Source organism: Aspergillus ruber (genome assembly GCF_000600275.1).
Source record: "Aspergillus ruber CBS 135680 unplaced genomic scaffold scaffold00012, whole genome shotgun sequence".
In the NCBI taxonomy this organism is placed as follows: Eukaryota; Fungi; Ascomycota; class Eurotiomycetes; order Eurotiales; family Aspergillaceae; genus Aspergillus; species Aspergillus ruber.
In genome coordinates this window covers 288,999-306,867 of record NW_024467308.1, presented here as the reverse complement: position 1 = coordinate 306,867, position 17,869 = coordinate 288,999, and the positions used below count along the sequence as shown (strand labels likewise).

Below are 17,869 nucleotides of genomic sequence, written 5' to 3'. Positions count from 1 at the left end.
GAAATGGATGTGGTTGGGAGAAAGAGAAGAAAGAAGAAAAGTCAGAGAAAAATTTAGGAGATTTTTTGAGGGGGAGGTTTCTTAAAAAGGAGAGGGTCGAACGAATTTTTTTTCTTTGGCGGGCTCCGACTGCCCCTCCGCAAGTCACGTGAATTATTCCGGTCCGGAACTTTGTCGGCGCCTGGGGTGAGCTCCCTCGCCACTTATGGGAGGCGGTGTGGACGCTTCGAGAAGCATCCCGAGCTATGGCCTCCGGCGAGATATATACTTGACCTTTTAGGTCGAAGCATTCCCAGTGAGAGTTTTCGTCGAATTTGGATATTCGCTTCTTTTTGGATATGCTACGAACATCTGCCTCGACGGGCACTGTCCCAGCCATGGCGTCAACGTCGCAGTTTGCTCGAAGCCGGCTGCTTCGAACGCCGACTATGTCGTCATCAAACCGATTGTTCACTTCTTCCCAGAAGCTACGGTTACCTTCGCAAGCTCGATTATTACCCTCTCAGATTACTTCAGCTACGAATTTTCAATCGATTATATCCATTCGTCATTATGCCAACGGTCGTCCGCATCCTCCAGGTGGTACACATCGAATGAACCTGGGAGACGAGCCTGAGAAACCAGCACTGGAGCAATATGGTGTCGACCTTACTGCAAGAGCCAAGGCAGGAAAACTTGATCCAGTTATCGGAAGAGACGCCGAGATCCACCGTACGATTCAAGTTCTGTCAAGACGAACGAAGAACAACCCGGTCCTCATAGGCGCTGCTGGTACTGGTAAAACCGCTGTCTTGGAAGGATTAGCGCAGAGAATCGTCAAAGGGGATGTACCGGAAAGTATCAAAGAAAAGCGTGTTGTCTCGCTCGACTTGGGCTCACTTATCGCGGGTGCGAAGTTTCGAGGTGACTTTGAAGAACGGTTGAAGTCTGTTCTCAAGGAGGTCGAAGATGCCCAAGGCGGTGTTATTCTTTTCATCGATGAACTCCACACGTTGCTTGGTCTTGGAAAGGCCGAGGGCAGCATTGATGCTAGCAACCTTCTGAAGCCAGCGCTCTCTAGAGGAGAGCTTCAGTGCTGCGGTGCTACGACTTTGAGTGAATACCGGATGATCGAGAAAGATGTCGCTCTTGCTCGACGATTCCAGCCCATCCAAGTTGGCGAACCCTCGGTTGCGGCTACAATTTCCATTCTACGTGGTATTAAGAACAAATACGAAGTTCACCACGGTGTGCGCATCATGGACGGTGCACTTGTGGCAGCAGCAACCTACAGCAACCGTTATATCACCGATCGCTTCTTGCCCGACAAGGCTATTGACTTGGTTGACGAAGCGGCATCAGCACTGCGGCTGCAGCAAGAGTCGAAGCCCGATGTAATCCGGGAATTGGATCGTGATATCACCACCATCCAGATCGAACTCGAATCGCTCCGCAAGGAAACCGATGTTAGCAGCCGTGAGAGACGAGATAAGCTACAAGAGGACTTGAAAGTTAAGCAGGAGGAAGCTACGAGATTAACGGAAGTCTGGGAGACAGAAAAGGCCGAAATCGACAATATCAAGAACACGAAAGAGGAGTTGGAGCGTGCTCGGTTTGAGTTGGAGCGCACGCAGCGAGAAGGTGACTTTGCAAAGGCAGGAGAACTGAGGTACGCTAAGATTCCAAGTTTGGAAGCCAAGTTGCCCAAAGAAGAAGAGCAGGACTCGGGTGCACAAGTCGGCCTCATCCACGACTCTGTTACCCCTGATGATATTGGCAATGTTGTCTCCCGAACCACCGGTATCCCGGTCAACAAACTCATGGCTGGGGAAGTCGAGAAATTGATTAGCATGGAAGACACACTTCGCCAGTCGGTTCGTGGACAGGATGAGGCGCTTTCCGCTGTTGCCAATGCAGTCCGCATGCAGAGAGCGGGTCTCAGCGGAGAAAACCGGCCTCTAGCATCGTTCATGTTCCTTGGTCCTACTGGTGTCGGCAAAACAGAGCTTTGCAAGAAGATGGCCGAGTTCTTGTTCTCTACTGAATCTGCGGTTGTACGCTTCGACATGAGTGAATTCCAGGAGAAGCATACGATTAGCCGTCTGATTGGATCACCAGCTGGATACGTCGGATATGATGATGCTGGTCAGCTGACTGAGGCAGTGAGACGGAAGCCGTATGCTGTGCTTTTGTTTGACGAATTTGAGAAGGCCCACCGCGATATCTCTTCCCTTCTATTGCAAGTTCTCGACGAAGGCTTCCTTACAGATGCTCAGGGCCATAAAGTTGACTTCCGAAATACTCTCATTGTCCTTACATCCAACCTCGGTGCCAATATCCTTGTTGGCGCTGATCCTTTGCACTCTTACAAGGACTATGGTGATGCAGAAATTTCTCCGGAAATCAGGAGCGCAGTTATGGATGTGGTGCAAACTGCGTATCCACCAGAGTTCCTCAACCGAATCGATGAGTTTATTGTTTTTAAGAGACTTTCCAAAGAGGCCCTTAGAGACATCGTCAACATCAGAGTTAAGGAGTTGCAGTCGAGACTCGACGATCGTCGGATGGTTTTGCAGGTCGATGACGAGATCAAGGACTGGCTCTGCGAGAAGGGCTATGATCCCAAGTTTGGCGCTCGTCCTCTTAATCGCCTGATTGCCAAGGAAATTGGAAACAGACTCGCAGATAAGATCATTCGGGGCCAGGTTACAAGTGGCCAAACTGCTCGTGTCACGTTCAATGCCGATAAGACCGCACTCCAAGTCTCCACAGAGGGCTCTGCAGAGGACTCTGCAGAGGGTCCCGCAGAGAAATAAAGAGGAATAAGAGGGATCAAATCGCTTCTTGGCTTCACTTTTACGACATATATGAGCACTTGCTGGGTTAGGATTTTTGGAGGCTGTGGATTCTGTATTATAATGAACTCCCATCATTGTACTATATAGCATTTTCTCTTCTGTACAGATACGAATGTAATGATTATTGAATATCGCATATCTGTGCTAAGTTTATAATAAAAGTACGGGGTAGACTAGGGCTGACCATTTGAAACCCATCTTCTATTTTCCCTCGCCCACCATAAGCCCCAGCAAACTACCCATTCCCCACCAACCATTACAATATTCATATATACACCATGGATCCATCTAGGAGGAAAAGACGACGAACTACAAAACCCCCATATATTACACCCCGCTCTTATAATCGCAGATTCGACAATCGTGATGGCACACCGTCTCTGGACCCAGGATCCACCTCACGCGTCCATTTCCCCAATCCTCAAAGGTCCTCTATAACAAAGCCATCAATACCGCAAAACTCAATAAGCAACTTCGTTGACGATGAGATTCCACGGCAGTCTATCGATGATGATCTCGGCCACGTGATAGTGGCGATGGACATGGGGGATTCGGGAACAGTTGGCTGCTCCTACTACTCAGCTCAGGAGGAGACGCTCTATCTAATGGGAGACATTCATTTTTCGGGGAATGAGACGATTGATAGCTGTCCGTCTTCAAGACTTACGTTTATGGTCTTAAAGAAAATGCTGACAGCAATGGCAGTAATCCTTCAGACGAAACCTACCGTGCTCCTGGCCTCCGCTCATGTCGATTACCTTACAAGCAGAGGGCTGAACTCAGGACAAGAAGATGGTATAAGGGAGAACAATACGCTCACTTGGTTTGTTGAGCGCGATGCTGACTACTACGTCCCAACAGAGACGCAAACGTACCTCTCATACCAACTCGATATCCGCCCATCCCAAGAATTCAGTGGCCCCAGCGCCAAAAGCAAGCTCACAGCTCTTGAAATATCGGCTACGCACGAACAATGCATGCAATTTTTCGTGCCGCATGGTGGGATAATTGGATCCGAGGAGATGGAAACTGAGGCTACAAGTTTAACGTTGCAAGAGGGACGATTGCTACACATGTCTAGCTCGGTTGATATGGAGAACGCTATTACGATTGGTTGCGCTGGGGCTATTCTTACCCACCTACAGAGGCGAAGAGCCACAGATATGGTACCTGGGAACAGGGCATCAGATTTATTCAGTATCAACTCTCTTAGGATGTTCGGGTTGCAGGATACCATGTGAGCTTTCTAATACTATGTTGTGAACCGGGTTCTAACATACAATAGACTCATCAACGGCAATGCCCTATTGTCCCTCCAAATAATACAGTCCGAATCTCACCCTAGTATGTTCGACCAGGGTCCGGGCAAGAAGTCATCGTCCTCTAAAGAAGGTCTATCAATATACGGCATATTCCACCAATTCGCAAGTACATCTCAGGAAGAAATCGATTTCGATAGGTCTTTCTTCGTCCCAGTACGAACATAGATACTATTCGTGAACTGCACGACTTCATAAGCGTGTTCCTACGACCGGATAACTTTAAATGCTCGGAGAAGATGACGAAGAGCTTAAAGCACATCAAAAACCTTCGTCCTGTCATGATCAACCTTCGCAAGGGTATTAGCACGGGAAGTGCAAAGATTACTGGTTTCAGGACCACAGTTTGGGCAACTTTATTGGCTGTATGTCACAATTTCCCCCTACCATGAATACGATATACTTATGCTGTTGCGTTAGTTCGCTTTCTATGGAATCGATATCAACGAAGCCCTAAGAGAGCTCTCCGGTGCAGACGCACTATCATTAAGAAGCAAGGCAAGTGGAAAAGATCTTCTCAACGTCTGTAGTTGTATTAAGAAGCATAAAGGCACTCCAAATGTTCGAAGCGGCACAACTGTATAGGGCTGAGAGGATGATTCAAGAGATAGTAAGTATTTCTCAATCTTTTGTCTAGGAAACAAACTGACCTTTCAGGTCGACGTCGACAGCTCTGATGAACAGAGTAGAACTATTGTAAAATCAGACCTAGATCGCGAGCTCGACATGATAAAAGACAACCATGATGGATTGAACAGCTTACTGAAACAGGTCGCAATGGAGGTCGCCACTAAAATCCCAGAGAGCTTCAACATTGCGATCCCGCTCAATAACCGGGGAGAGCCACTCTTCAACGGCAGCAATGAGAACTGGGAGTTGATTTATTACAGAGAATCGAGCATACTTCAAGGATCTACGGATGAGAGAGATGGATGGCAGATTGGGCGACATATAGGACTTATTTGTGGTAATTGAGAGGGACCATTTCCCAACAGGCACTGTGCTGATTGTGTTTGCTCTTTAGAGAAAGAGATAGTGATCGTCTACGATATAGCACAGATAGTGCTTCGATTTGAAGACATGCTTGTGGAAGTGTCCGATATCTGTGGCCAAATCGACAGGTAGGCATCTGACACTTTTAAGATTACGGCGGCTTACCTTAAACAGTCTCATCGCAACGACTCAAGCAGCAATTTTCTACAAGCTAGTGCGACCAAAACTAGTACAAGAGAATATCGTCATTATAAGGGCGGACAGTGAGTCGATTCAATTCCCAGATCCATGGATCGTTTCAATTATTGACATGGTACAGCCATATTCTCCAAGAGCTTACTGTCCCATAATACGTTCCGAATGATACTTTTATTATAGGCGCTGAAGATTCCAATCGACCTGTCTCAAACAGAGAATCGGACATCCTATCTGAAGGGCCAGAGGCGGGCCATAGTCCGAGCATGTTACTGCTTACAGGTCCCGACTACTCAGGCAAAAGTGTCTATATGAAGCAAGTCAGTGGCTCAGATCTGCGCGCATATGACACCGTCTAATTGCTAGGTAGGCTACTTTAATCATCTATCTTGCACAAGTCGGAAGGTATGCGGGCCATAAATCATGTCTACAGCGAGTGCATCTCAAAAAAACAGCAGCTTTGTCCCCGCGGAGAGTGCAGAGGTCGGCATAACAGATAAGATCTTGGTGAAGATGAATGCCCAGGGGAGCGTCTCTAAGGTAAGAAGCTATCAAACCAGTGATCTCTTGGTTTTGACTGCTCAGTCCATCCCAAATTCAAAGCACGTTCATGAATGATCTACAACAAGTTTCCCTTGTCTTGAAGAAAGTGACCAGTCGCAGTTTGCTCTTGATCGACGAGTTCGGTAAAGGGACTCTTGGGAACGGCTGGTGGAGTCAGATTTCGCTTTCGACAGCTGCAAGCTATAGATCCCGGATTTCTAATACAAATGGCATCGGTCTTGCGTGCGGAATTCTCGAGTATTTGCTGAGTCTCAGAGAGGGCCCAAAGGTCATAGCAGCGACGCATTTTCACGAGGTATTTGAGAATGATTTTCTCAGGGTTCGACCTCGATTATGGTTGGGTCATATGGAAGTACAGGTCTGCGAAGAAACCCGCGATGCGGAAGATCAGATCACCTACCTCTGTAAGTTGGATACCTACCCTCGCGTCAATAACATATGATCATGCTAACAAGGCATGCGAAAGTCCCCGACCAGGCCGAAGTAACGAGAGTTTTGGGACTATGTACGTATACCCTGTGTTTCATTCCTCTTCTTATACGAGCCTTCAGTTGAGACCTATATATAGCTGCGCGGCAATCAACGGAATCAACCAGACTGTCGTCGACCGCGCCAACGAGCTCTCTTTACTCTCTGCTCGCGGTGAGAATTTCTTTGATCGCTACTTGCGCCACGCTAACCGTAGAGGAAACACAAGCTTTGGAAGAAGCAGTGAGAATCTCTATCTTGAAGTCCTGAGAAAACCAGCTGATTATTCTCTGCATGTAAGATGCGTTAGCTAGAAGATTCCTTGGGATAGATATGTCTGGGAGCGTTGGGATAGACTCGAGGGATACTCCAGAGGGGTTATTTGAAGGCCTGAGACAATAGTCGTTGGTCTTACTATTATTTAGTGCTTCAGGCCATAACTAGCTGAATGCGTCCTTCTTACGTAGTACGATTCCTCTATTTATCACATGATATTTGTATAAACTAATCAAATTGCTCAATAAACACTCACAGCCCTCTGTCTCATTTTTGAAACACGCATGTTAAATTGTACTGGTTGACTCGCAGCCAACGTCGATGCCATTTTGACAATGGGTCTATTCTTCTCGCATCTATTTTCGCGCCTGTTTCTGGAACCTGAAAGTGAGATCTGCTTCTGGCTCCAGTGCATACCCGCGGTATTACCCTTGACTTTTCCTATTTCGCATCTTTCTATACACCACTGACTTTTATCTAGACGAACTTATGGAAAAATATCGAACGCACCTATGATCTAGCTATATCAAACCGCTCATGTTCCAACTAGCACCTTTCCAACGAGCGTTTCGTCCTTCATCAATAAAGGCAGAGAGCTCCGTTTGGTTTGGCTCAGTCGAAGGAAGTACAGTCATGACAAGCCAGCTTATCTCATTCGGTCGTGCCAATGAGAATCCAGTTACGGGCGAGCAGGGTGTGAGATTCATATTTTGCCTCTTGTGAGGGTAAAAATACTTCACCAAAATCTGTGAGTAGGATCCTAGTCTGCAAGCGTAATATCCTCGCTTGCTCTCCTAAGCCATATTGGTGCAATGCCGTGGGATGGAACCCCTGGTGAAAGTGGTTTGCCATCTAAGTGTACTACCGGCTCCGGCTCCGGCTCTGGTACTCTGTACTCTTATATAGTCTCCCAATAGAAAGCTCGTCAAGATTAGATGGAATTTTCAAGAGGATGTTGCCGAGACGAAGGTCTCCATGGACAAACCCTTAGGAATGTACATATTCAACAGCGATTGCCAGCTGAGCCGCTAATGCTCGGGTGACGTTAAGCTGGAAATGGCGGATCCACGAGCCATCCTTCAGACAGAGACTTCCCTTGCGGGAAGGCTCACGTAGCAATCATGATTGCCATTTGGATCTTGAATGCTGAACTTGTCCAACATTGAACGGATCATTGCCGCCCCGGGCTATTTTGGGAACACGATAGGAACCATTAAGTGCGGATATAATGCCAGTTTCTCGTAGATTTGAATCTTCAATGCAGGATTTGACTGCAACATATCTTTCTAACTGCTCATCGCGCGCTAGCCAGGTGGTCGAGTAGGAGCCGTGGCCCAGTCGACAACGCGACATCGGCTATGAAACCGATTACCGATGTTGACGGGGTGGTAATCCCCGGGGCAGTGCCTTCCAAGTCTCTTGATCTCTTCAAGGGATTCGTATAATATGTTGATAGACGTTGGACTGGACGCGCTGGCAGAGTGCGCATAGTGGCGTTTGTTATTGACAGGTGTAAATCGGGAGAATAACTTGCGTGGACGATGTAACCGGAGTGAAGATGACAGCGATCCTGCCATAGTTGCTCTATTTCACCGCTATACTCTTCTATATTATGCAGTAAGTGGCTGAACAATGCAAATGGTTGCTGCTGTCTCTGAAAGATCTCGGGATGGGAAATCGGTCGCCTATACTGAGATTGACAAAGGCAACGAATACTCTAATAATTTCATTACATATGTACAGCCCATTTTTAATGACACATGCTAAATACCAGTGAAACAATATCCAACAGCTCCAAGAGAACCCAACTCAAAGCTTGACACTCTTTACCAAGTTCTTCTTGATACCAGTAAGTTCACCGGAATATCCTCCACGGCCTTCACCACCCTTGTACTGCTGGCGAATACTACCCAGCTTCTTCTTCTTGTCCTCGAACTTCTTCCTCTTCTTGACACGCGGGTTGCGCACATCCTTGTTCCGCTTAGGCGCAAGACCCTTGTTCTTCTCGATCTGGTAGGTGATGGCACGCTTGCCATCCGGTCCAACCTCCTCTTGGACCGCAACCTGTCCACCTTGGCGAGCTGCTTCTGCGTGGGCTTCTGCGCGAGCTTTTTTGTCCTCCTTGCGTTGGTTCGTGCGTGCCGCAACCATGTCATAGTAATCGTCGGAGTCAGACTGGTCGCCGCGGATCTGTTGGGCCGTGCGGTGATCTTCCTCGTCACTGTCGTCGCCAAGCTGCTCTTCCTTAGAGAGTTGCTTTTTACCACGCTTTTCAGCTTCGGCGTTGAGTCGGGCTTGACGGTCCTTCAAACGCTCGCGGTATGGTAGGTCTTCATCACCACCAGCATCCCGACCAGCAGCACTGCGCTTGTTGGCCTTTTGGGCGAGTTGAGAAGTGTAGAAGCGGAGAGAGCGTTTCTGCTTAGCCTTCTCCTCTGCCTCCTTGGCAGTGAGCGCGTCCTCATCACCAAAGTCAGAGTCGTCTGCGTTCTTGGCCGATGTCTTTGTCTTCTGAGCCTTCCGCTTCTTGGCATCTGTGGCCAAGGTCGAAAGATCTGCCAAGTTGGCTTCGGTCTCACGGAGTCTTTCTGCTCTCCGGGCTTCGGCCTCTGCTTGTGCTGCTTGCGCGGCGCGCTCTGCTTTGGACAGTCTCTTGGTTTGTTTTTGCTCCTTGGTATGTTTCTTCTTCTCTGTCTTGGGCGGTTCGGGCTCAGCGATGATCTCGCTCTCCTCCATCTCTTCATCCTCGGATTCAGAGACCTCGGGAGTTTGAAGATCCTTGACACTCTCCCACAGTTTCCTGAATTTCACGAGAGATCCCATGATAGGATGTCCCCGTAATTCAGCCGGAGGCATGGGAGACGGGTTCCCTGATGCATCTTGAGAAGACGTCAAGAGCATAAAGTACATGCTGATTGTGCCCAGGTATGCCGACAAGGCACGGAATTTTACTACAACAACTGGTGCTGCATCCTCGTCGTCCTCGTTATCCGGTTCTCTGGGCTTCTCGGCCGCTTTAGCATCCTGTGCAAGGTCGCGATGTGTGGGTTGGAGGTCGGCAAAGTCTTTCGCAAGCGGCTCGAACTCGGGGTATCTCGACTTCAGGATCTTCAACTTCTCCTCCGTGCTCATATCTTCAGTGACCTCCACCTGTGGTAGCACCTCCGTTACCTCTGTGGTATCTTTCCCAGCATCTTTTTTTTCCTTGCCAGCGTCGGCCCATTCGGTTTCGTCGAAGCCAAAGTCCGCTTCGTTCATGGCCCGGAGATGTTTCTGCTGAAGTCTCTTTGCCTCCTGTTCTTCCTCTAAGGCATCGGCTTCCGTCTCAATTTGGTCGGCATTGTACAGATCTTTCTTCGAGGAACCCCAAGCGGCGATACCCTCTTCGTCCTCGTTCTCGTAGTCCTCAGAGCCGGGACTGGCATCGCGGCGTTTGTTCTTGGGCTTTCTCGATGGCTCGCCAATCGCATCCTCTTCGTAGTCTTCATAGTCTTCGGCGCCTTCGTCCTCCTCGTCGTCCTCCTCGTCTATGTCGTCTTCGTCCACGTCCACGTCGTCGTACCCCATAATCTCTTCGTCCGACGGTTGAAGCATTTCCTCTGTGTAGACAACAGGTCAGAATGATCCTTGTAATATGTATCACATAACAAACCTTCTTCCGCTACTCTCCGTCGACGCTTCGCATCTGGAGCTTCATCCAGAAGAATCTGATCCCGACCTGCTTGAAACTCATCCCCCGAATCGTCGAACCGCTCCTCGATATCAAACTTAGTGCGCTCCGATTCTTTGGGCTTGTTGTGCGTCGCAGGGCGACCGCCAGCCTTTCTCTTTTTGGCCATAATCTCCTCTTTGAGATATTTCCGAACAATTTGACCGAGTCCAGACGTTGCGATTTTGATAAACTCCGCGATAAAAATTTGGGAGCAGAACTGCCACCGCCTTTTGTGTACTAGACCAGAATAGGAATGTTTGCAGTGTTTAGCATAAATCATAATACATCTAAAATACAACATCATTCGTCCAAAGAGGCGTATCAGCGGTAATACAGAGTGCACTCGCGGCTTCCTAAATCAGTGGATACCTTCTCTTCGCTCTCTTCCTACTTGTCATTCTTCTTGATCCTCTCTCGTCGCTCCCAATGGATTCTCCGCCCGTCTCACTCCTATCTGATTACTCACCTACGACACTGGGGATCTCATTCGTGTTCGCTAGTATCATCATGTATACCGCCGTTACCAAGATGCTCGGTCTGGGCTCTAAGAACGAATTCGATGTTGATGACAGGGTGAGTCTGACTGATTATATCTCCGAGAAAAATTGCTGACTGTCTCTTCTTGGTAGACTGTTGTCATTACTGGTGGTTCCGATGGAATGGGAAAGTCTGTTGCCTGTCAACTTGCGGCCAAAGGTGCAAATGTTGTGATTGTCGCGCGCACCACCTCTAAGCTTAAAGTAGCAGTTGAGCATATCAAGGTAAGATTACCATTCGTGTTGCGGGGGTCATTAGTACTAATGCTGTCAAGTCTTCTGCGACGCACCCCGCTCGACAGAGATTCCACTACATCAGTGCCGACCTGACGAAAGCCACGGATTGCACACGGATCATTGACGAAGTCACCGAATGGAATAGCGGGGCTCCTCCGGACGTTGTTTGGTGCTGTGCTGGATACTGCAACCCTGGGTTTTTCGTCGACACGCCAGTTGATACCTTGAGAGACCAAATGGACACTGTGTATTGGACCGCCGCAAATACCGCGCATACAACATTGAGAAGTTGGCTTTCCCCCGTCGCCGCCCAAGACCGGAGCCCGAGACCTAGAAGACATCTAATCTTTACATGCTCCACTCTCGCCTTCGTTCCTGTCGCCGGTTACGGTCCCTATTCTCCTGCCAAAGCCGCGATTCGCTCCCTGTCCGACACGCTGAGCCAAGAGATCGAGATGTATAACGGTGCTCGGAGTAGCATGCACGATGGCCCGGCTGCGGACATCAAGGTCCATACTGTCTTCCCTATGGGGATCTTGAGTCCAGGATTCGATAATGAACAGAAGATAAAGCCCGGGCTAACGAAGCAGTTGGAAGAGGCTGATAAGCCACAGGGTCCGCACGAAGTTGCCAGTATCGCGATCAAGGCTTTGGAGCGGGGCGAATATCTTATCACTACCATGTTTGTCGGTCATATAATGAAGGGCACTGCTCTTGGGCCGAGCCCGAGAAACTATCTTGTGCGGGACACATTGACTAGCTGGCTGAGCAACTTGGTTTTCCTCCAGGTCATTCCCGATCTTCGCAAGAAATCATGGAATTGGGGAGTAAAGAATGGTTATTCCATTGCATCCCGGTGACTGGTTTAATTTCCTTGAACGACATGACAGCGGTATATATGAGATACCCTTGAACGCTGCCTATGGCAATTTTATCATTAACAGTACTATTATTTCACTAATTAAAAATTGTTAAATGCCAGCAATATGATCCTTGGAAGTACACGAAGCTCAAGTATCTCGCAAGAGCATCATATCCGAGCCGCGTGACATCACGGATAGCCATTTATGGAATGAAGTTCCTCCATAGTATCCAAATGTGCACTCAGATCTGTGTGGAAACTCTCCAGTGCTATAAGAGAGAGCTGGCTGACACCGCGATAAGTTCCCAAAAGGCCATGAGTATGGTTCCAGAATACATCCACAACTGTGATAGTTTTGTGGTCATACATGTTGAAATGATTGACCGGTTCATCAGGAAAGAAGCTAGCATCAGCAAGCATGCCTCGTTGCGTGCAGGTGGCATAAGACTGAACTTACCGTGGCTGGGGAATCTGACAGCCCCGGCTGAGCCAAAGGCTCTGCGTGTAAAACACAAATGAAGGATGCGACGTTAGCTATCCAGCATTATGGCAGGCTGTGAGGTCTAGTGTATCTCTGTCTACATAGATCTCTTAACTTTGCCCATGCTTGGTTCATCTAATAGTCCATGCCCAATTAGGCAAGGTGGGCGGCAAGCAGCCGAGGCGTCGCTTGTGACGTAGCGCGTATCAGAAGATCTGCTTTTCTTCATACGACAACCGTACAAGATTTTTTTGGGCATATGTTGGCAATATGCTATCCTATGCTTGAGTGACACATGTCTAGCCTTGACGCCCAAACTATTCATATATAAAGCGCAAGCTCGCCCCGTTGGGCTGGAATTCTTCATCACCGCCACTATCGATAAAATACACAGCAGCTTCTGACGATCTTGAATAAAAATTTCTGGATATTCTCCTCGATGAGAGCAGCGCAACATGATTGACGCCATTTTATCATTACCGGTCCTTTCGGTGTTCCTCATCCCGACCCTCTCGTCCTATAGCACGAGTCTCAATCTGGTCTTCTTTTACATGACCTGGAGCACTCTCGTCCTGTCACATCCACCTCTTCGCGTCGAATTATTTGGGACTATAATCGTGCGCTTAATCTTCTACGTCATTCCGTCTCTGCTGTTCTTCCTATTTGACATCCTCACGCCGTCGGCAGCTGTGGTGGTGAAGGCGCAAGGCGAAGCTGGTCTCCCAACTGGCAGCAAGCAAGGCAAGATCCGGTGGAAGGAAATCAAGACCGCGGGATGGGCTATTGTCAACCTGGCACTGGGGATTGCTCTGCAGGGGGTAATTGAGTTGATTCGGACGAAATTATTCGTACTGCCAAGCTCGCTGAAGGTATCGATGAAATTGCCGATGCCTGGGGAGATGTTGAAGGATATGGTTTGTGCGACTTTGGGGAGGGAGGTAGGTTCTTTTGTCTACGTTCTAAAATAACCAAATTGAAGGAGATGCTGACCATAATAGGTGCTGGCATACATTATCCACCGCTACGTCCTCCATCGTGGAAACAATTTCGCTGCCCAACAACACCAGTCCTGGTACCATTCGCTCCACGCCCCCTTCCCTCTCACAGCACACTACGACCACCCACTCACATACCTCCTCCTCAACTTCATCCCGACCTATCTACCAGCTATGCTCCTGCGCTTCCACATGCTCACCTACGTTGCCTACTTAACCATCGTCTCCATCGAAGAAACATTCGCCTTCTCTGGCTACACAGTCATGCCAACAAGTTTCTTCCTCGGCGGAATCGCCCGCAGAACAGACGTCCACCTTACCAGCGGTGCAGAAGGGAATTTCGGACCTTGGGGTATCGTGGATTGGATCTGCGGGACGAGTGTGGGGGATAATATTGCGGATGATATGGAGGCGGAGGCGGAGGAGCATGAGATTGATGAGAGTATTCGGAGGGCGATTGAGGCGTCGAAAAAGAGGATTAGGGAGGTTGATCAGAAACGAAGGAGGAAGATCAGGGAGAGTTTTCGTCGATAGATAGAAATTTAGAGTGTGGGGGGATGTATACAAAAGTTGGATATATATTTTGGATATGATTTACGAGTGACAATGAAATATATTTTAGTACCCCATATTCCATACTCATGTAGAATTGCGATTCTACGAGGATTTGAATCGAATATCATTGGCCTACAGCGACGGTTTCCTACACAAAGGGCATAAAGCAAGACCCTAATTCCCAATTTTGCTAGTAATAAAGAGATATCATACTGAACATAAAACAAGCCCCCGGTTCTAGGAGCGCATGCGATAGGTATTATTTTTCCTTTTTTTGGATCTCATTTCGGCATATTTTGTTTTATAGAACCTGCAAATGGGCCACGCTGGAAGGGAACAGTCCGTGAAACAGAACGAACAAACAAAAACCCGGTTTTTTCCCCGAATTAACCACACAAATTCTAGTGTTTAGAAAAAAAAAAGAAAACGGATCCCGCATATCGAGTTACATATTCCATGAAGCCGTTCCTCCCTGCGCTGCAAAAAATGCCTTCCCTGATGTAAGAAAAAATCGGGACGCCCATTTGCAGTTTCTAGCCGCCCCTCGGAGAAAATTCCTCCTCACAATCACTACCGAACCCGCGGCCGCCGCGTCACACGTCTACCACTTCATCTCGTGGGGCTTGTCACCGTTCCGGAGGTAGAAAGAGGTGGCGAGGTAGCTGCTGAGGAACTCCTCGTTCTTGACGGAAGCCAGGACGGTCTGGTCGATGGACTTCTGGTCGCTGGCACGGGCGCTGGCAACCTGTTTCTTCTGTAGACAAATACATCGTATTAGCAATTGTTCGAATCCAAGCCTTTTTTTTTTTTTTTTTTCATGAAGCGCCTGGTGATTGCCGTAGTCCTATCACGCTTTTCCATGATCACACATAATCGGTGCAAAATCGACGTACCTCGGGCTTCTCTCCCTGCTTGAAGAAAGCCTCCTCGGTCTTCTTCTCGGCGGCCTTGTCCTTGGTGAAGTACTCAGGAGCGGAGACCTTCTCAATGGCGGCCGAGTCAACACCGCTGACGTCGACGCGCTTGCTGGTGGCGATCACATAGCGGGAGTTCACCCGGCGGAGGGGAACACCGTTGAGCTTGAAGGGACCGGTAACGAGGAGAACACCCTGGTCGAGGTGCTTGAGGAGGATGACACGCTTGCCACGGAAGCGGCCGGCGAGGAGGATCAGAACGGTACCGGGCTGGAGGGATTCCCGGAGCTTAGTGGGACGGATAGTCTTGCGGACCTGTTGTATCGAAAATAACCATGTTAGAACGTTTTTTCTGATTTTCGTGTTCCCAATCTTGTTTTCTTCGCAGTTCAATGGCGTCGTAAAGATGCGATCCCGTATCAAACTCATGTTCTTATCGACACCGGCCTGGACCAACTTTGGACCAAAAGTTCACTGTTCATTCTGACCGGCACAATCTTCGCATTCGTCCACAGGAAACCGCATCTTTTTATCCCTTCAAAATAGACCAAACCAGAACTCTTGTAGCAAGCAGGGAGTACTGACTTTCTTGGGCTGCGACTCGTCATCCACGGGGTACCACTTCTGGGCCTTCTGGGCCGGAACGACCCTCTGGCCCTTTCCAAACTGCTTCGTCTGGCCAACAGTAGAGTCCGACATATTGGCTGCTGGGGACGAGTTAGTGGTTGTCGACGGCGGGTAGGTGTTGATGGAATTGGATGTGTGACTATCGGCGCTGCTGCGGCCCAGGGCGGGAAATCCTGAGGTTTGTGGGAACGCGAGCCCTATCAGTTAACCGAAAGGCGCTAGTGCCGATTTGGGGCGACTGATAGCCGCCTCAGGCACTAAGGCGGATATGATCACTACGGCGACGGGGACTGACCACAAGCGAAGTCTAATCGGCTCCCGCCAAAACAAAGTCCAACTGACGTATCCTGGCTGGACAGCTCCACGTTATCCTCTAAGCACAACCATCGTTTTGACTGCATTCAGATTAGTCGAAACAACTCTCCTATCACTTCTCATATTACGTTGATACTGTGACAGCACGATGTCGATAACTCCGATCCTCACCTTTAAAGCAGGTATCTGCGAACTGGATGTGAGTTGACTGCCATCATTGCTCTCTAAGATTGCATCCTCCAGCTTCCGTTACTAACTACACTTGTGTTAGTCCGCGAATGTGGCCAAGCCACAGCCCACGCCTGGCTACATCTACCTCTACTCCGAGGATGATTTGGTGCACTTCTGCTGGCGCCCCAGGAGCGCTCCTCACACCCAGCCCGAGGTGGATCTCGTGATGGTCCCCTCCGATGGAAGCTTCATCCCCTACGAGCCCTCCGGTCAGGCCCCTACGAACGGTCGCATCTACTCCTTGAAGTTCTCGTCTAGTTCCCAGCGGTATCTGTTCTGGCTCCAGTCCAAGTCCCAGCACGAGAGCGGAAATCTGGACTGGTTCAGCCCCCGCGACCTCAGATTGGGAGAGATTGTGAACTCGTTGCTACAAGGTGAAGAGCTTGATATGGAGCAGGAGATTGCAAACTTGCCCCGGGGCCCTGGAGGCAGTGGTGATGACGATGAGACTATGGAAGACGTGGAGGGCGTGGACCATGACACCAGCCATAATCACGGAGGTAGTGGCGCTGGAGCAGGCTTTGATGCGACAGGTGGAGACATCAGAGAAGAGGGTCAAGGTTCGAGGGAGGGTGGTGCTGAAGGTGGAAGAGCGTAGGTACAGTACATATTTTTTTGGACGTTATATGCATTTCATGACATCTAGCAATTTGGGATTTGTTCATTTTGACTTCCAACTGTCATCCTATTTAATTCTCCTTCTAGATCCCTATACATCCCACTCATCATATGACCTAGCCCAGGCTAACATGATTTGTCTCAGAACGAACGATTCGTCGGATCCATCATCGGTTGTACAAGGCTTTCTGAATTCGCTGGGAGGAGGCGAGAGCCAGAGCCAGAGCCAGGCCCAAGACCCTTTCACTACTCTACAGGATCTTCTTACACCTGCTTCCACATTGCCGTTCATTGAGGCCGCGGATGATAAGACCATCGACAATCTCCTCAGCTACTTGCCTCCGTCGCTATTACTACTGGCTTCGGACGTCGAGGATGTGTCAGGCGAGGATTCGGAAGTCGCTGAAGCTGTTATGCTTTCCCTTGGAATTTCACAAAAGAAGAGCATCCTTCGGAAGGTGCTCCATTCGCCCCAGTTTATGCAGAGCCTTGCCAGCCTGACTGTTGCACTGCGGGACGGCGGTCTTCCCAGCATCAGTGAGGCACTTAAGATCCCAGTGGAGAATGGAGGTTTCCTACGTCGCGGAGGAGTGCCACTGGGCGGAGGCGAGGCAGTTAAAGCTTTCCTCGAGGGTGCTAGGGGCCTTGTCAAGGGACAGGACCGTATGGAGACCGATTGAACCAACCGAGTTGTATCATAGAGTCTATATGCTTTCATGTATCACCTAATAATCATCTGGGACAAGAGGAAAAAATGAACAAAAGCTCTGTCGGCAATTACTCGGTTCTTATATATCTATATCTATTTTTACCATGTATGGAATGCATTCGAGACATGTTGCAGATGACGGCGGTGATGTTATTTTTGGCATGTACTCCGTAGCGGGGACCAATCCATGTATGCCCAGGTCAGCGAACAGTGTCCTATCGGGGGAAAAAAAAGTACAGATCTGGAATATCGCGTGCGATACGAATGTATACTAGTTTGTATCAGGGAAACAATACGATAAGCGCTAAGGCAGACGAAGAAATTTAAGAAGGCGATTATGGTGATGCCTGCGGCTCTTTACCGTCACTGAGGCAAGTCAAGCGCTTCCCCCCAAAGATCCGTGATTGGATTGCTTTTGATTACGG

General features: G+C 48.9%; 9 protein-coding genes across 9 annotated transcripts; 5 read left to right on the top strand and 4 right to left on the bottom strand.

Moving 5' to 3' along the window:
• Positions 1–247: 247 nt before the first annotated feature.
• Positions 248–3,052, top strand: hsp78 (chaperone ATPase HSP78). The gene has a single exon (XM_040781836.1). It carries the CDS (start codon positions 378–380, stop codon positions 2,793–2,795), a length of 2,418 nt encoding a protein of 805 aa, XP_040639055.1. The 5' UTR covers positions 248–377; the 3' UTR covers positions 2,796–3,052.
• A 471-nt stretch (positions 3,053–3,523) lies between these two features.
• Positions 3,524–6,846, top strand: EURHEDRAFT_530744 (MutS family protein MSH5; the record flags this gene model as incomplete). The annotated part of the gene is made up of 17 exons (XM_040787163.1): positions 3,524–3,632; positions 3,699–4,074; positions 4,123–4,265; positions 4,325–4,521; positions 4,577–4,654; positions 4,707–4,766; positions 4,814–5,123; positions 5,181–5,277; positions 5,324–5,412; positions 5,585–5,664; positions 5,715–5,749; positions 5,803–5,884; positions 5,991–6,316; positions 6,375–6,413; positions 6,477–6,550; positions 6,606–6,619; positions 6,678–6,846. 17 exons carry the CDS (start codon positions 3,524–3,526, stop codon positions 6,684–6,686), a joined length of 2,118 nt encoding a protein of 705 aa, XP_040639054.1. The 3' UTR covers positions 6,687–6,846.
• Positions 6,847–6,938: 92 nt separating this feature from the next.
• On the bottom strand, positions 6,939–7,577 carry EURHEDRAFT_412180 (uncharacterized protein). Its single transcript, XM_040781835.1, has 2 exons — positions 7,134–7,577; positions 6,939–7,074 (listed from the first exon to the last, which is right to left on the bottom strand). Exon 1 carries the CDS (start codon positions 7,502–7,504, stop codon positions 7,304–7,306), a length of 201 nt encoding a protein of 66 aa, XP_040639053.1. The 5' UTR covers positions 7,505–7,577; the 3' UTR covers positions 6,939–7,074; positions 7,134–7,303.
• Positions 7,578–7,678: 101 nt separating this feature from the next.
• Positions 7,679–8,054, bottom strand: EURHEDRAFT_537109 (uncharacterized protein). Its single transcript, XM_040787342.1, is given in 2 exon segments — positions 7,679–7,839; positions 7,853–8,054. The coding sequence occupies 2 exon segments, from the start codon at positions 8,003–8,005 to the stop codon at positions 7,732–7,734; spliced, it is 261 nt and encodes an 86-aa protein (XP_040639052.1). The 5' UTR covers positions 8,006–8,054; the 3' UTR covers positions 7,679–7,731.
• A 407-nt stretch (positions 8,055–8,461) lies between these two features.
• On the bottom strand, positions 8,462–10,491 carry EURHEDRAFT_377443 (something about silencing 10 family protein; the record flags this gene model as incomplete). Its single annotated transcript, XM_040778968.1, has 2 exons — positions 8,462–10,251; positions 10,305–10,491. The coding sequence occupies 2 exons, from the start codon at positions 10,489–10,491 to the stop codon at positions 8,462–8,464; spliced, it is 1,977 nt and encodes a 658-aa protein (XP_040639051.1).
• A 299-nt stretch (positions 10,492–10,790) lies between these two features.
• ksrA (3-dehydrosphinganine reductase) lies at positions 10,791–11,997 on the top strand (the record flags this gene model as incomplete). Its single annotated transcript, XM_040784305.1, has 3 exons — positions 10,791–10,937; positions 10,994–11,125; positions 11,176–11,997. The coding sequence occupies 3 exons, from the start codon at positions 10,791–10,793 to the stop codon at positions 11,995–11,997; spliced, it is 1,101 nt and encodes a 366-aa protein (XP_040639050.1).
• A 941-nt stretch (positions 11,998–12,938) lies between these two features.
• EURHEDRAFT_439948 (sterol desaturase family protein) lies at positions 12,939–13,985 on the top strand (the record flags this gene model as incomplete). Its single annotated transcript, XM_040783459.1, has 2 exons — positions 12,939–13,418; positions 13,479–13,985. Coding segments are annotated over 2 exons (987 nt in total), but the record flags the coding sequence as incomplete, so codon positions are not given.
• Positions 13,986–14,410: 425 nt separating this feature from the next.
• EURHEDRAFT_412176 (60S ribosomal protein eL6) lies at positions 14,411–15,744 on the bottom strand. The gene is made up of 3 exons (XM_040781834.1): positions 15,530–15,744; positions 14,924–15,259; positions 14,411–14,784 (listed from the first exon to the last, which is right to left on the bottom strand). The coding sequence occupies exons 1-3, from the start codon at positions 15,641–15,643 to the stop codon at positions 14,632–14,634; spliced, it is 603 nt and encodes a 200-aa protein (XP_040639048.1). The 5' UTR covers positions 15,644–15,744; the 3' UTR covers positions 14,411–14,631.
• Positions 15,745–16,034: 290 nt separating this feature from the next.
• Positions 16,035–17,415, top strand: EURHEDRAFT_455636 (uncharacterized protein; the record flags this gene model as incomplete). Its single annotated transcript, XM_040784288.1, has 3 exons — positions 16,035–16,085; positions 16,158–16,711; positions 16,881–17,415. The coding sequence occupies 3 exons, from the start codon at positions 16,035–16,037 to the stop codon at positions 17,413–17,415; spliced, it is 1,140 nt and encodes a 379-aa protein (XP_040639047.1).
• Between the last annotated feature and the right edge of the window lie 454 nt (positions 17,416–17,869).

Coding starts and splice junctions, on each gene's coding strand:
- hsp78 (XM_040781836.1), top strand. CDS start 378: ATGGCGTCAACGTCGCAGTTTGCTCGAAGCCGGCTGCTTCGAACGCCG.
- EURHEDRAFT_412180 (XM_040781835.1), bottom strand. CDS start 7,504: ATGGCAAACCACTTTCACCAGGGGTTCCATCCCACGGCATTGCACCAA.
- EURHEDRAFT_537109 (XM_040787342.1), bottom strand. CDS start 8,005: ATGTCGCGTTGTCGACTGGGCCACGGCTCCTACTCGACCACCTGGCTA.
- EURHEDRAFT_412176 (XM_040781834.1), bottom strand. CDS start 15,643: ATGTCGGACTCTACTGTTGGCCAGACGAAGCAGTTTGGAAAGGGCCAG. Junction 15,260..15,529: donor ACGAGTCGCAGCCCAAGAAA/GTCAGTACTCCC, acceptor TCGATACAACAG/GTCCGCAAGACTATCCGTCC. Junction 14,785..14,923: donor AGCAGGGAGAGAAGCCCGAG/GTACGTCGATTT, acceptor ATTTGTCTACAG/AAGAAACAGGTTGCCAGCGC.